A 12670-nucleotide genomic window follows, 5' to 3' on the forward strand; every position below is an offset into this window, starting at 1 on the left:
TTCAGAATTATGGATGAATTCATCTGTTTTTTAAAGTTTTACAATTATAAATATCATGTGGAACAAGGGTCTCTTCTCATTTCCAGTGGGAGACCTCATCCAATTGATTCTTACTTCATAATGTCCCTTATAACCACTGAGCTGGTGATAGGTATCATATTCATCTTTGTATCCTCAGCTGCCAGAGTTCTGGTATATAACAACCATGAAGTGGTTGCTTAAATTTTTTTCCCCCATTCCTACTGCCATCATCTTGGCCTAGCTGCTCTTTGTGCTTAGAATACTATAACAGTTTATTGAATTTTTTTCTTGTACACTTGACTCTGATACCCGACTACCCCTACCCTCCCCCCAAAATCATCTTACATATATTGCTAACCTGATAATTCTACCTCAATTAATGCACTACTACCTAGCTCAAAATATTTTTAGTCAAGGGGATGCCAGAAGCTTAAAATTTTTCTACTTAATTTTCCCTGTTGTTCTAAGCAAAATTTCTTAGATTTGCCTCATCCTAATGATCTGGAACTTTTTATATTTTTAAAGATTTTATTTATTTATATATTTTAGAGAGCATGCACACAAGAGCATGTGTGTGAGTGGGCGGGGGCAGGAGGACCAGCAGAGGGAGAGAATCTCAAGCATACTCCTCTCTAAGCCCGGAGCCTGATACAGGGCTGGATCTCACAATCCTAAATCATGACCTGACCCGAAACCGACTGAACCACCCTGGTGCCTGTGGAACTTTTTAAGCTTATAAATCCTCAGGCTACCCCTGAATCAAAATCCCCACAGGAAGAACCTAAGAATCTCTATTTATCAAGCCTCCTACCTATGATTAGGTACTTGTGGTCCTTGTACCAGCAGCATTAGCATCACCTGGGAGCACATGAAATTCTAAGTTTTGGGCCCCTCCCTTCTTTGAGGTGGGGCCCATAGTTGTGGTGTAACTGCCTTTCAGGTGATTCTGATGTATGCTAAAGTTTTTTTTATTTTTTTAAAGATTTTTACTTATTTGACAGAGAGAGACACAGCAAGAGAGGGAACACAAGCCGGGGAGAGGGAGAGGGAGAAGCAGGCTTCCCACTGAGCAGGGAGCCTGATGCGGGGCTCGATCCCAGGACCCTGGGATCATGACCTGAGCTGAAGGCAGACACTTAACCGACTGAGCCACCCAGGTATCCCCAGATTTAATCTTTTTTTTTTTAAAGATTTTATTTATTTGAGAGAGAGAGAATGAGAGACAGAGAGCACGAGAGGGAAGAGGGTCAGAGGGAGAAGCAGACTCCCTGCTGAGCAGGGAGCCCGATGTGGGACTCGATCCTGGGACTCCAGGATCATGACCTGAGCCGAAGGCAGTCGCTTAACCAACTGAGCCACCCAGGCGCCCCCGGATTTAATCTTAATAAAGAGATGTTACTAATGGTTTGAAAACTGTAGGACTATAGACTCAAGTCCAAACTCTTTAGTCTTGCCTTTAGGACCCAGTGTACTGCCTCTCTTATTAATACCCCCTGGCTCTGCTCTCTGGCTGTAACACGTATCTAGGAAGTATGCCTCCAGCACTTAGGAAGGGGAAAGAGCACCATACGGAAGTCCCAGACTACATTCTAGTTCTAGCCCACTGGAATCTTGGCAAGTCACTAATTCCCTTTGGGCTTCTGTTTCCTCATTATAAAGGGAAAGGGATGCAACCAAATTCTCTCTAGGGCCCCTTCTGATTTGGTATGTTAACATTTACACATTCAGGTGAATTTCCCAACTTGGAGTGCATTATCTTTCCCTTTCTGCTTCTCTAGGTTAATTTATCCTAAGGCACAGTTTGAATTCTAATTATATCTTTACCGTTTTTTTTTGGTACTCAGTCTAAGATTCTTTAACCTATCAGGCATTTTTCTATGTTTATGTCTGGTCTCCTATGGGGTAATAACAAGATCTCACATCTCTTTGTATCTCCAAATGCCTAGCATATGGTAACTACACAAAGTTTGGTATTTTTTTAAGACCATGAATTACTGCCTCTGCCATTTGTCTTATTCCAACAATAGCTGTGTGGAAAGCTCATTTTTGCCCACTGAGCCTTCCTTACTATACCAAAGGCTCCCGATTCATATCCTACTCATCCTAGAAACTTTCTTTTATCAGAGTCCTTCCTATTCATCCCCTACTTTCCAGGGAGTATTCTCTAAAAACAGCTCTCTTCTGGCCTCTGCTGGTCTGACAACAGCAGACAACTGTTTTGTTAATTCTTTAAGTGCATGCTCACGAATGCAGGTGTAAACACACTGGAGTTTCTTAAGCAACCATTCTAACAGCATCAACTCAGCAAAGAGAAAGATATTGAGATGTCTCTTAAACTGCCAAGATTGCTGAGAACAGACAGCTGGATGGTAAAATTTGAGATGTGTTTCAAATGCTCATTTCTGAAGTGGTATTTTTAAAAATTAAATCCCATGCTGTTATGTTAATATGTCAGGATTAACAGAATAAGATTTTTAGGTGTAGGTTTCTTTAAAAGCTTGCTTCTTTGGAGGAAACTTGTAAAATTTTGCCTGATTCTGAGACTGCACTTAGTATTGTGCCTGGTAAAGATAAATGTTTGATAAATAAATGTATTAGTGCTATTTGGTTTATGTAAAACTATTCCTTTTTTGTAACTGAATTAAGAATTGAAGACAATCTGAGGAAGAATCTTTGTAGTTTTTCAGTTATTTCTTTTAGAGGGCCCGAGAATGTGCTCTATGCATTTTTATTTAAAAAAAAATTTTTAAGTAAACTCTGCCCCAAACGTGGGGTTTGAACTCACGACCCCAAGATCAAGATTTGCATGCTCTACAGATTAAGCCAGCCGGCGCCCTCCTCTATGCATTTTAAAAAATTTTTTTATTAATTTTATTATGTTGGTCACCATATACTACATTAGTTTTTGAGGACGTGTTCCATGATTCATTGTGTATAACACCCAGTGCTCCATGCAGTACGTGCCCTCTTTAACACCCATCACCAGGCTAACCCATCCCCCCACTCCCCTCCCAAAACCCTGTTTCTGAGTCCAGTCTCTCATGGTTCGTCTCTTCTATGCATTTTTAAACACATATGCTAGATGCAGTTTACACGCTGAGCCTACCAACAACAGCCTTTCTAGTTGGACTTTGGGAAAATTTTCACTACATGAAAGGTGTTGGAGAATAATCTTCTGTTTCACTTTGTGCTTTTCTCAAGACAACATATTACGTCTTCTATATACATTTGGGTACCCATGATTAACTCATTGAAACTACAGCCTCTGACAATCTTTGGTTTCACGTACTTTCATCAGGATACCTGCTTATCAAGGCAGGAAAGGTGTTACTTATATGTTAAGTGCTAACCTACAGGTTTTACATGTTTTCAAGGTTTAAAATCAGAGGTCTTCAGGGCACTTCGCTGGCTCAGTCGGTGGAACGTGCGACTTTTGATTTTGGGGTTGTGAGTTCAAGCCCCATGTTGGCTGTGGAGATTACTTAAAAAATATATATATTTAAAAAGATTACAGGCAGAGGCGCCTGAGTGGCTTAGTTGGTCAAGCCTTCGACTCTTGATTTTGGCTCAGGTTATGATCTCAGGTAGTCTGCTTGAGATTCTTACACTCCCCCACTCTCTCAAATACATAAATCTTAAAAAAAAAAAAAGTTGACAGGCAGCCTGAAACTATGTAAACTACATATAAATAGGATTAACATATATTTATATTAAATATTATCTAACATGTCTAATGCTTTATAAATGAATAAAGCCCTTTTATGTACATTACCTTATTTATTTTAAAGATTTTATTTATTTGACAGAGAGAGACACAGCGAGAGAGGGAACACAAGCAGGGGGAGAGAGAGGGAGAAGCAGGCTTCCTGCGGAGCAGGAAGGATCCCAGGACCCTGGGATCATGACCTGAGCCGAAGGCAGACGCCCAATGACTGAGCCCCCCAGGCGCCCCAGTACATTGTCTTTTTTAAAAAAAGATTTTATTAAAAAAATTTTTTTAAAGATTTTATTTATTTATTTGATAGAGTGAGAGAGCACAAGCAGGGGGAACAGTAGAGGAAGAGGGAGAAGCAGGCTCCCCGCCAAGCAGGGAGCCTGATGTGGGGCTCGTTCCCAGGACCCTGAGATCATGACCTGAGCTCAAGGCAGACGCTTACTCATCTGAGGCACCCAGGTGCCCCTTAGAAACGATTTTAAAAATTATTTTTAAGTAATCTCTACCCCCTACATGGGGCTCGAACTCACCACCCCAAGATCAAGAGTTGTATGGTCCACTGACCAAGCCAGCCAGGCGCCCCTACATTATCAAGTTTGAGAATGTAGTATGTGTCATGAAATAGTTTTGCATTTAAATGCATCCCTCTAACTCAGGTGTTTTTAAAAAGTATTTTTTACTTCATTTATTTTTTTTAAAAGATTTTATTTATTTGATAGAGAGAGTGAGCATGAGAGAGCACAAGCAGGGGGAGCGGCAGGCAGAGGGAGAAGTGGACTTCTCGCTGAGCAGGGAGCCCAATACGGGGCTCGATCCCAGGACCCTGGGATCATGACCTTAGCTGAAGGCAGATATTTAACCAACTGAGCCAGTTCTACCAGCGCCCCTGACCAGTTCTACCTTGGAATGAAGTAATAAGGGGAACCTGGGTGGCTCAGTCAGTTAAGTGTCTGCCTTTGGCTCAGCTCATGATCCCAGGGTCCCGAAATCAAACCCCGCATTGGGCTCCCTGCTCAGCGGGGAGCCTGCTTCTCCCTCTCCCTACCCATTCGTGTTCTCTCCCACTCACTCTGCACTCTCTCAAATAAATAAAAAATCTTAAAAAATATTAATGTAGAGCTGATCAATAACATAAAAGGAGAGAGGGGAAAGAAAAGGGAAGAGGGACCTCAGTTTACCTAACCTCACAGGCTGACTGAAGAGAAAATGAAAAATGCTAGTTACGAATGGTTAGATTATTGTCAAGCTATGAGGCAGGCAATCTCTTGCTTGCTGTCTGTTTAGGCTGTTATTCTTTTTATTATTTTTTTAAAGGTTTATTTATTTGAAAGAGGGAGAAAGTGTGTGAGCAAATGCAGTGGGGAGGGGCAGAGGGAGAGAGAGAATCTTTCAAGCGGACTCCATGCTGAGTGTGGAGCCTCACCCAGGACTCGAACCCAGGACCGTGAGATCATGACCTGAGTGGAAACCAAGAGTTGGTCACTCAACTGACTGGGCCACTGAAGCACCCCTTAGGCTTCCTTTTAAAAAGGAAAATCCATTGGAGGTATAGAGCTCTAACTGCATATCCTGTGGTGCCCTGTTCCAATCCAGGTGTCTCTCAGACTCCTGGCCACTATACTATAGTGGATACAAGCTCTGGTTCTGGAATTAGGCAATCCTGGGCTCTAATTTCATCTCTTAGTTATTAGCGGCAGCCAAGTGACAATTCTGGCCATTGCGAAACAGGGAAAGTTATTGGGTGGAGCCTTCTGGAAAACTTTTTTTTTTAAAAAATCTTATTTATTTGACAGAGAGAAAGAGCACAAGCAGAGGGAGCAGCCGGCAGAGGGAGAAGCAGGCTCCCCGCTGAGCAAGGAGCCCAATGCAGGACTCAGTCCCAGAACCCTGGAGTCATGACCTGAGGCAAAGGCAGATGCTTAACTGAGCCACCCAGGTGTCCCTTTCTGGAAAATTTTTCAAGTTTATTTAAGTGATAAATCTCTACACCCAATGTGGGGCTCGAACTCACTACCCTGAGATCAAGAGTTGCATGCTCTTCCAACTGAGCCAGCCAGGTGCCAAGCCCCCTGCCCCCAAGTTTATTTATTTATTTAAAGCGGAAAACTTATTATTTTTAATTTTTTAAAAAAGTTTATTTATTTATTTGACACAGAGAGAGATAGCCAGAGCAGGAACACAAGCAGGGGGAGTGGAGAGGGAGAAGCAGGCTTCCCGCTGAGCAGGGAGCCTGATGCGGGGCTTGATCCCAGGACCCTGGGATCATGACCCGAGCTGAAGGCAGATGCTTAACGACAGCCACCCAGGCGCCCCAAAGTGGAAAACTTTTTAAAGAGGGACAAAAACAAATGACATATGCTTTTTTCTTTTCCTTTCCTTCTGTCTAGAACATGGACATGATGACAGAGGTGGCATAACTGCTTTATAGTGACATGGATGAAGGCCACATACAAAGTATGAAAGAGCAGGAAGTTGGAAGAATCTGGGTCTATGAGGGCATCATGGGGCTGCATTACTAGCCTTGAACTGCTGACCTTGACTTTTTAACGTGAGAAAAATAAAACCAGTCATTTGTTGTTTAATCTGGTTTTTGGGTCCATTTTTTGCAGCTTAATGTTAAGCTGAAACATGAATTCACAAGATATTCAAGGATTAAAAGAGAAAAATCTATGTAAAGAGTATAATACAGTTCCTGGCATATAGCAAGTTACCACTGAATGGCTGCTATTATTTTGGAGAGATTGGTTGACTGCCAACAGGGAACAAAAATCAAACATAGGATAAACAATTTGGGAAGTGAAGAAAAGTGCTGAATAGAAGCTATGATAGGGTTGTAAAAAAATTCCGATCACATTCAGAGCCAAGCCATGCATGCTCATAAGGGGTCTGACTTACAGTAGATACTCAGTATATGTGATTTCTTTTGTGATCCTCTCTGTGAGAACACAAACTGATGTCACTTATTCATATGAGAACCTTGATCAATGAAGATGAGACTAAGCAGAGATTCTTAGGAACACTGAGAAGGGCTTTATGTAAAGGGTGAGATTTTAGTGAGGCATTCCATTCAGTGTCTCATGTTCTCCTGCTTAAGCAATACTGGCAAGATAGGGATTAAAGAAATACTCAAAAAAGACACTGATAAACAAAACGCCACTGGAAATGGTGACACAGATGTGGTCTGTCATCTTGATGACTCAGATACTAGGTCCTAGAGGAACAGAAATTTGCTGATAGAGAAATCTATTTTGTTGCCAAACTGGAAGTTAAAATATCAGTCATTCCAGAGAAATATTACTGAACTTGAATACATGGGCAGAGAAGAACTTGACAAATTCAGCTGGAAAACTGCACCAGAAAAGTATAATGAAAAGAGACCATGTGAAGACCTGGAATATTATGATCAGATCAAAGAACTATGTTAATTTGTAATATATGAAAAAGGAAGAAAGGTTGATATTTGTGGTTGAGGCTCCAAAGGAATGCACTACAGAACAGCAGCTCATTTCAAGTAAACAAAAGAAAGAAGCTGGAAAGTTAAAAGGACTATTAAAATTTAGCCTTTTTTTTTTTTTAAAGACTTAAATGTCAGACACTGGAACGACCCAAAGAAGTGCAAGTGATTAAGAGAATGAAAATTTGTAGTGATTAACACAAAGCCACTGCTGAATGTAAATACCAAGAGAAGGTCGAGTAAAAAGAAAAGATAGAAAGGCAACAAATCACAGACTACACTATCATATTTTCAAAATTGTAATTAGGTATTACCAAATAAAGTAAATAGCTCTTAAGTTAGAGTGCAAAATGAAAGCACCTTATTGTTTTAAAGGTGCAAAAGCAAGACAATAAAACATAAGCACATCCACATTTTAAATAGTTGTGTGGTGGGTAAATGCCATTTAAAAACACTTTCAATAGAAAAATGATTTATAAGTCAGTTTACAGAAGATCAAAAAAAATCAGTGTTTAATACCAACTTTAACTATAAATAACTAAAAAGAAACAAACTGTCTTCTATCCTGTTTTTGCTTCAACATTTATGTCTTCTGCTCTTTGCTTTTTGGAGAAAACATTGCATTGTAAGGCTGCCGTCTTTTGGGACGCAGACAAGGATCAAGGTCTTCCTTAATGTAACCTTAAAAACAAATGACAGATTTAGAAGACTGTATTTGCAACATGTATTTCTTTCAGCGTGTACCAGGTAACATTGGTCTCATTTAACGTATTCTAGTTTACATGGTCTTCTGATTATTAGCTGTGCAATGTTAATGAAAGATTTCACTACTTAGCATCAGTTTCCTTGTTTATACTAACAATAGCAGCAAACATTTATCAAGTGTATTGTATACATTATCTCAGCTAATGCTCACATTCCTTTGAAGTAGCTTCTACTATATTTCCTTCAGAGATGAGGTTACGGAGACCCAAGGAAGTTAAAGAACTTGCTAAAGTTCACAAAGCTACGGAAGTGGAAGAGCTGGGACTTTGCCCAAGGACCATCTAACCTCCAGAACCAGAGCTCTTAAGAACTTTCCTAGTCTGCCTCCTCCAGATTGCAAATGGGGACAAAAAAGAACTCTTCATTATTATAATTCCATGTGCTTATCAAAAAGACTTTCTGTGGCAGCTACTTCTTCAAACGACATGCCCCAACGAATGATCCACCTAGGCGTCCCGTGCCCCTATACTCCTCAACCATCCGGTTCTCCTAAGGCATCTTGAATCATATGGTTTGCACTCGGCCATATCCTCTGAAGGCCATGGTAGGTGTACAAACACAGGCTCTATGCAGATTGTTTAATTCTATTTGATGACCAGGCAGTGTCATCATGTCAAAGGGAATGTAATTTGGCTTGTTAATGGGGAAAGTGAAAATATGGTAATAGCTACAAGAGACTTTGCATCTTTTGGAAAAACTATCTTTCTACTCAATATCTGGAGCTTCAAAGCTGTATATATTCTCAAATCATATTAAATGTCAGTGCCATAGTTGAAGGAGCTAGTTGCAACGGTCCTCCAAACAAAGGTTCTTTTTACTCAGATGTGGTTTATAAATACCCAGCATTCTGGATAAGTGAGGTTTTAAAACCTAAAATTCAGACTAGTTGCTTTAAAGAGATGCTCTCTTTTTAACAATATAACTTTGCTGGCAACTTTTGTATGTTATTATTTTATTAAGTCATTTTGATGACAGGATAAGAGAAATTAACTTTCTGAAATTTGAATGATAAATGAGGATAATGAATACACAATCATATTAAAGTGATTATACACAATCTCTGATTTCAATGACATTATTCAGGGTTAAAAGTGAGCCTTTTATCTTTACGAATTTGTTTTTATGTCACTGAACTAGCCCCTGAGCAGAAGGTAAGAGGAACCATGGGGGAAAAGTCTAATGGTTAGATTTGAGCATATACAGTATTTAAAAAAAAAAGAATTCCAAGATGTTATAATCTGTACTCTCACCTCTTTCCATACACGTCTGAGTGGAAGGAAAACCAACTTCCCAGAAATTCTCTGGTGTGTTGGGTGGAATGTAGCGGAATCGATGTCTCGAGCAGGAAGCCAATTTCTTTTCTCTTTCTTCTGCTGGAATATCTGCATAATACTAATAATAAAAACTGGTAAGTTTTTCACTTAGAAATAATAAATGGACCGTTAGGCTTACTGATTATAAACTAGAAGCTACTAAGAAAGCTGTTAAAGTATTCAGCAGGTTAAGGAAAACAACACTCACTGAAGATAATATTAGTAATTAATACTAACAGTAACTAGTGCTGGTCTGTGAAGTGTTTACTCCACAATTGAGAAAAGGAGCTTGTATCAGAATGCTAACCAATATGCTGCTCTTCTCATCAATAAAGTCTTACAATACAAAAACAAAAACAAAAACTGCCAGCTAAGCTTTATAGTGTGCTGAGTGATGCAGCTGATTTATCTACCAGTGCAAACTCAACTGTTAGGCCAGTAACAAAAACTGTATTTGGAACAGCATTTTTGTCAGTGTTATTTGGATATAACATGTGTGTTTTGAAGTAATTTTCTTTCTTTTTTTTTAAAGATTTTATTTGAGAGAGAGAGAATGAGAGAGAGAGAAAGAGCACAAGAGCGGGGAGAGTCAGAGGGAGAAGCAGACTCCCTGCTAATAAGCAGGGAGCCCGATGCGGGACTCGATCCTGGGACTCCAGGATCATGACCTGGGCCGAAGGCAGTCGCTTAACCAACTGAGCACCCAGGCGCCCTTGAAGTAATTTTCTTATCCAAGTTTTTACGAATTAAAGTTTAGCTTTGAATGTTGCAAGATTTATGACTTTCCCCCTTTAAACCATATTTTTCAGTTACCATCAAAGACATATAATTTCTTGCAACTGCAACCCAAAGAACTTGAACTTCATAAAAACAAGGTTAAAATTTATATGTAAAAAATGTACAGGTCCTTCAAGCTCTAGACCTAAGAAAACAAAGCAGCAGTGTAAAATTTAATAGAACATGCGACAGGATCACACAATCCAGCCAATTCCACCTCAAACTTGAGAAACTGAAAGTCAAATTGATAATTTACTGATGATATCTTCTATTGAAAGTGGCACCCTAAGGGCTAAAACTTAAGTTTGAAGGAAAGGTTTTTTGAGTACCTCTGAAACAACTTTTTTGGGGGTTATCTTTTTCATCTTTCTCATTGCTGTGAATACAAGCCTTTGTTACCATGGCCTGGACATGGGATGGGACGACCCTAACTAGAGAATAACAGTTATCAATCAATTTAGAGAAACACTGCCACCAAATTACAACACGTACAGAAGCAACAGTGGGTTGGTGTAGCTGTGACACAGCGGACAACTGGGAGAGTGGTAGAAGATAAAATCAGAGAGGAAGTGGGGTGCCAGAGTTTGCTGTCCTTGATAAGGACTTTGGGTTCTATTTCTGAGTGAGATGGTCAGACATTTAAGGGTTTCGGGCAGAGAAAAGGCATGATTTAATTTTTATTCTAAAAAGATCATCAGGAAACAAAAGATCATTCATTGTGTTAAAGCACACGGTGAAGACAGAAACCAAGCCGATGTCTGTCCTACCCAAGCTGCCCTGGGCTGCCGCCCGCCCTCAGGCCCTGTCCTGTGTCTTGACACCCTGCATCCCTGACTCCCTCTCCCTGACTCCCTCTCCCCTCCCGCAGGGAGGCCAGGAACTTAAGCACTTAGTGCCGACAGAAGGACCTTTAATCCCAATTTCCCCACTGGGGGCAAGAAAAACCGTTAACATCTCAGAAATACCTTGCTTTAAAAACAAAGAACATACACTGTGAAGAGACAAGTATAAACAAGAAAAGTGAGGACAGAGGTATATGGGAATTCTCAACACAGCTTTTCCAAAAAGAGTTGATTAAAATAAAACAACAGAAGGAAAGCACTTAGAAACAAATTATTTCAATAGTCCAGACAAGATGAAATGGTGCCTTGGTCCAGGGGTTTAGTGGTGGTGATATCAAGTGGATAGAAATGGGATACACTTTGAAGGTAGAACTGACGGGATGTGCTGATAGATTTGTTACTGAGATGTGAAAGAAGAGAGGATAACTATAAGAGCTTTGGTTTAAACGGCCAGAAGAATGGACATACAGGAGACTCAGGTGAGGTTTGGGAATCAGCGGTAGAAACTCTGTTTGCTTTTGGACATGGTGAAATTTGAGATGATTATTATACTTCCACATGTGTACTACATATTCCACGGGTGGAAGACACTGGGATACATTTAAGAACTGTAAGCATATAGAGAGTATTTAAATACATAGGACTGGCACTTTTGCTCCTGGTCATGGGAGAGTTAACAGGGAACAGATTTATCTCCTATCTTAACAAAAATATTGGAATAAAATGTACCGAGATAATGGTTTTTATTTATTTAGTTTTAAAGATTTTATTTATTTGGAGGGGGGAGCACAGAGGGAGAGTGAGAGGGAGAAGGAGGCTCCCAGCAGAGAGCCTGACATGGGGCTCGATCCCAGGACCCCGGGATCATGACCTGAGCTAAAGGCAGATGCTTAACCTACTGAGCCGCCCAGGCACCTGAGACGACAGTTTTTAGAGACTGAATAACAGACAGCATAGGAAATGATTACTGAGAGAAGGAAAGCAAATTAACAGTGCTTCTAGCACAAGAGCTTTTTTCTAACTGATAGTGTTAGTTCCAGATTGTAAAGAATTATGGTCTTAACTAAAAACTGGAGGCTTGACCATGTTCTTTAGTTAAGAAATCATGGTATGTTCAATTTGTGTTATGAAAACTCATGATACAGATTTTGCTTGTACTGCCAAATTGCTTTCCAAAATCGCGATCTCTATTTACACTCCCACTGGTAGTTAGAGCCTATTTTTCACCAAATGCTTACCTGAACTACAAGCTATCCATAAATAACTTTAATCTGCTTGGTTTTCAAATTTTCTAGCCCACAGCTGTTAAAAAGAAAATTTAAAAGGGAACTAAATCACTAGAGGCAGGCATCTAATAGTTAACAGACAGCAAGGGAAGAAATTAAAAAAACATGTTTCAAGAAAACACAGAACCTGCCTGAGATATTTAGTGAGTGGATGGTTAGTACTACTTCTGCTTCACTAGTCCAAGACAGCCAATGTATAAGAGGAAAATATAATTGTGTTCTAAGGATGACATAGAGCCTGCTCATCACATTGTGTTTAAGAAGGAGTGTTTGGGGGAAAAGTTAAGAAATTATGGTTATACCAGTTATTTAGAAAAAACTGATTATGAATATATGTCATTTCCGGAGAGTGCTGGGATAAGTAATAAACATTAAAGTTTCCTACTAAAATATCAGAATTTTCCCCAAATAGTATATGAATAAGGAAGGGCCTTTGCTGTAATATAACACCAGGGGAAAGAAATTAAAACAAATACAAATAAAAACAGAAAAGAAAA

At 39.8% G+C, this 12670-nt stretch overlaps 1 protein-coding gene across 6 annotated transcripts in view; it reads right to left on the reverse strand.

Annotated features, from left to right (window-relative positions):
* Positions 1-5533: 5533 nt before the first annotated feature.
* Positions 5534-12670, reverse strand: part of RBBP8 (RB binding protein 8, endonuclease) — a 110338-nt gene continuing 103201 nt past the window's right edge. For 5 of the 6 annotated variants that reach the window (XM_073898416.1, XM_025886763.2, XM_073898415.1 and 2 more), the window contains 2 exons: positions 9206-9347; positions 5534-7871 (listed from right to left, as the gene is read on the reverse strand). In XM_073898416.1, coding sequence (XP_073754517.1) covers positions 7774-7871; positions 9206-9347 — 240 coding nt within the window. In that variant the 3' untranslated portion in view covers positions 5534-7773. The remainder of the gene's footprint in view (positions 7872-9205; positions 9348-12670) is intronic. The other variant, XM_025886764.2, reaches the window with a different exon arrangement.

This window comes from Callorhinus ursinus, unplaced genomic scaffold (assembly GCF_003265705.2).
Source record: "Callorhinus ursinus isolate GAN/ISIS: 27379988/994484 unplaced genomic scaffold, GSC_fseal_2.0 scaffold11, whole genome shotgun sequence".
Lineage (NCBI taxonomy): Eukaryota > Metazoa > Chordata > Mammalia > Carnivora > Otariidae > Callorhinus > Callorhinus ursinus.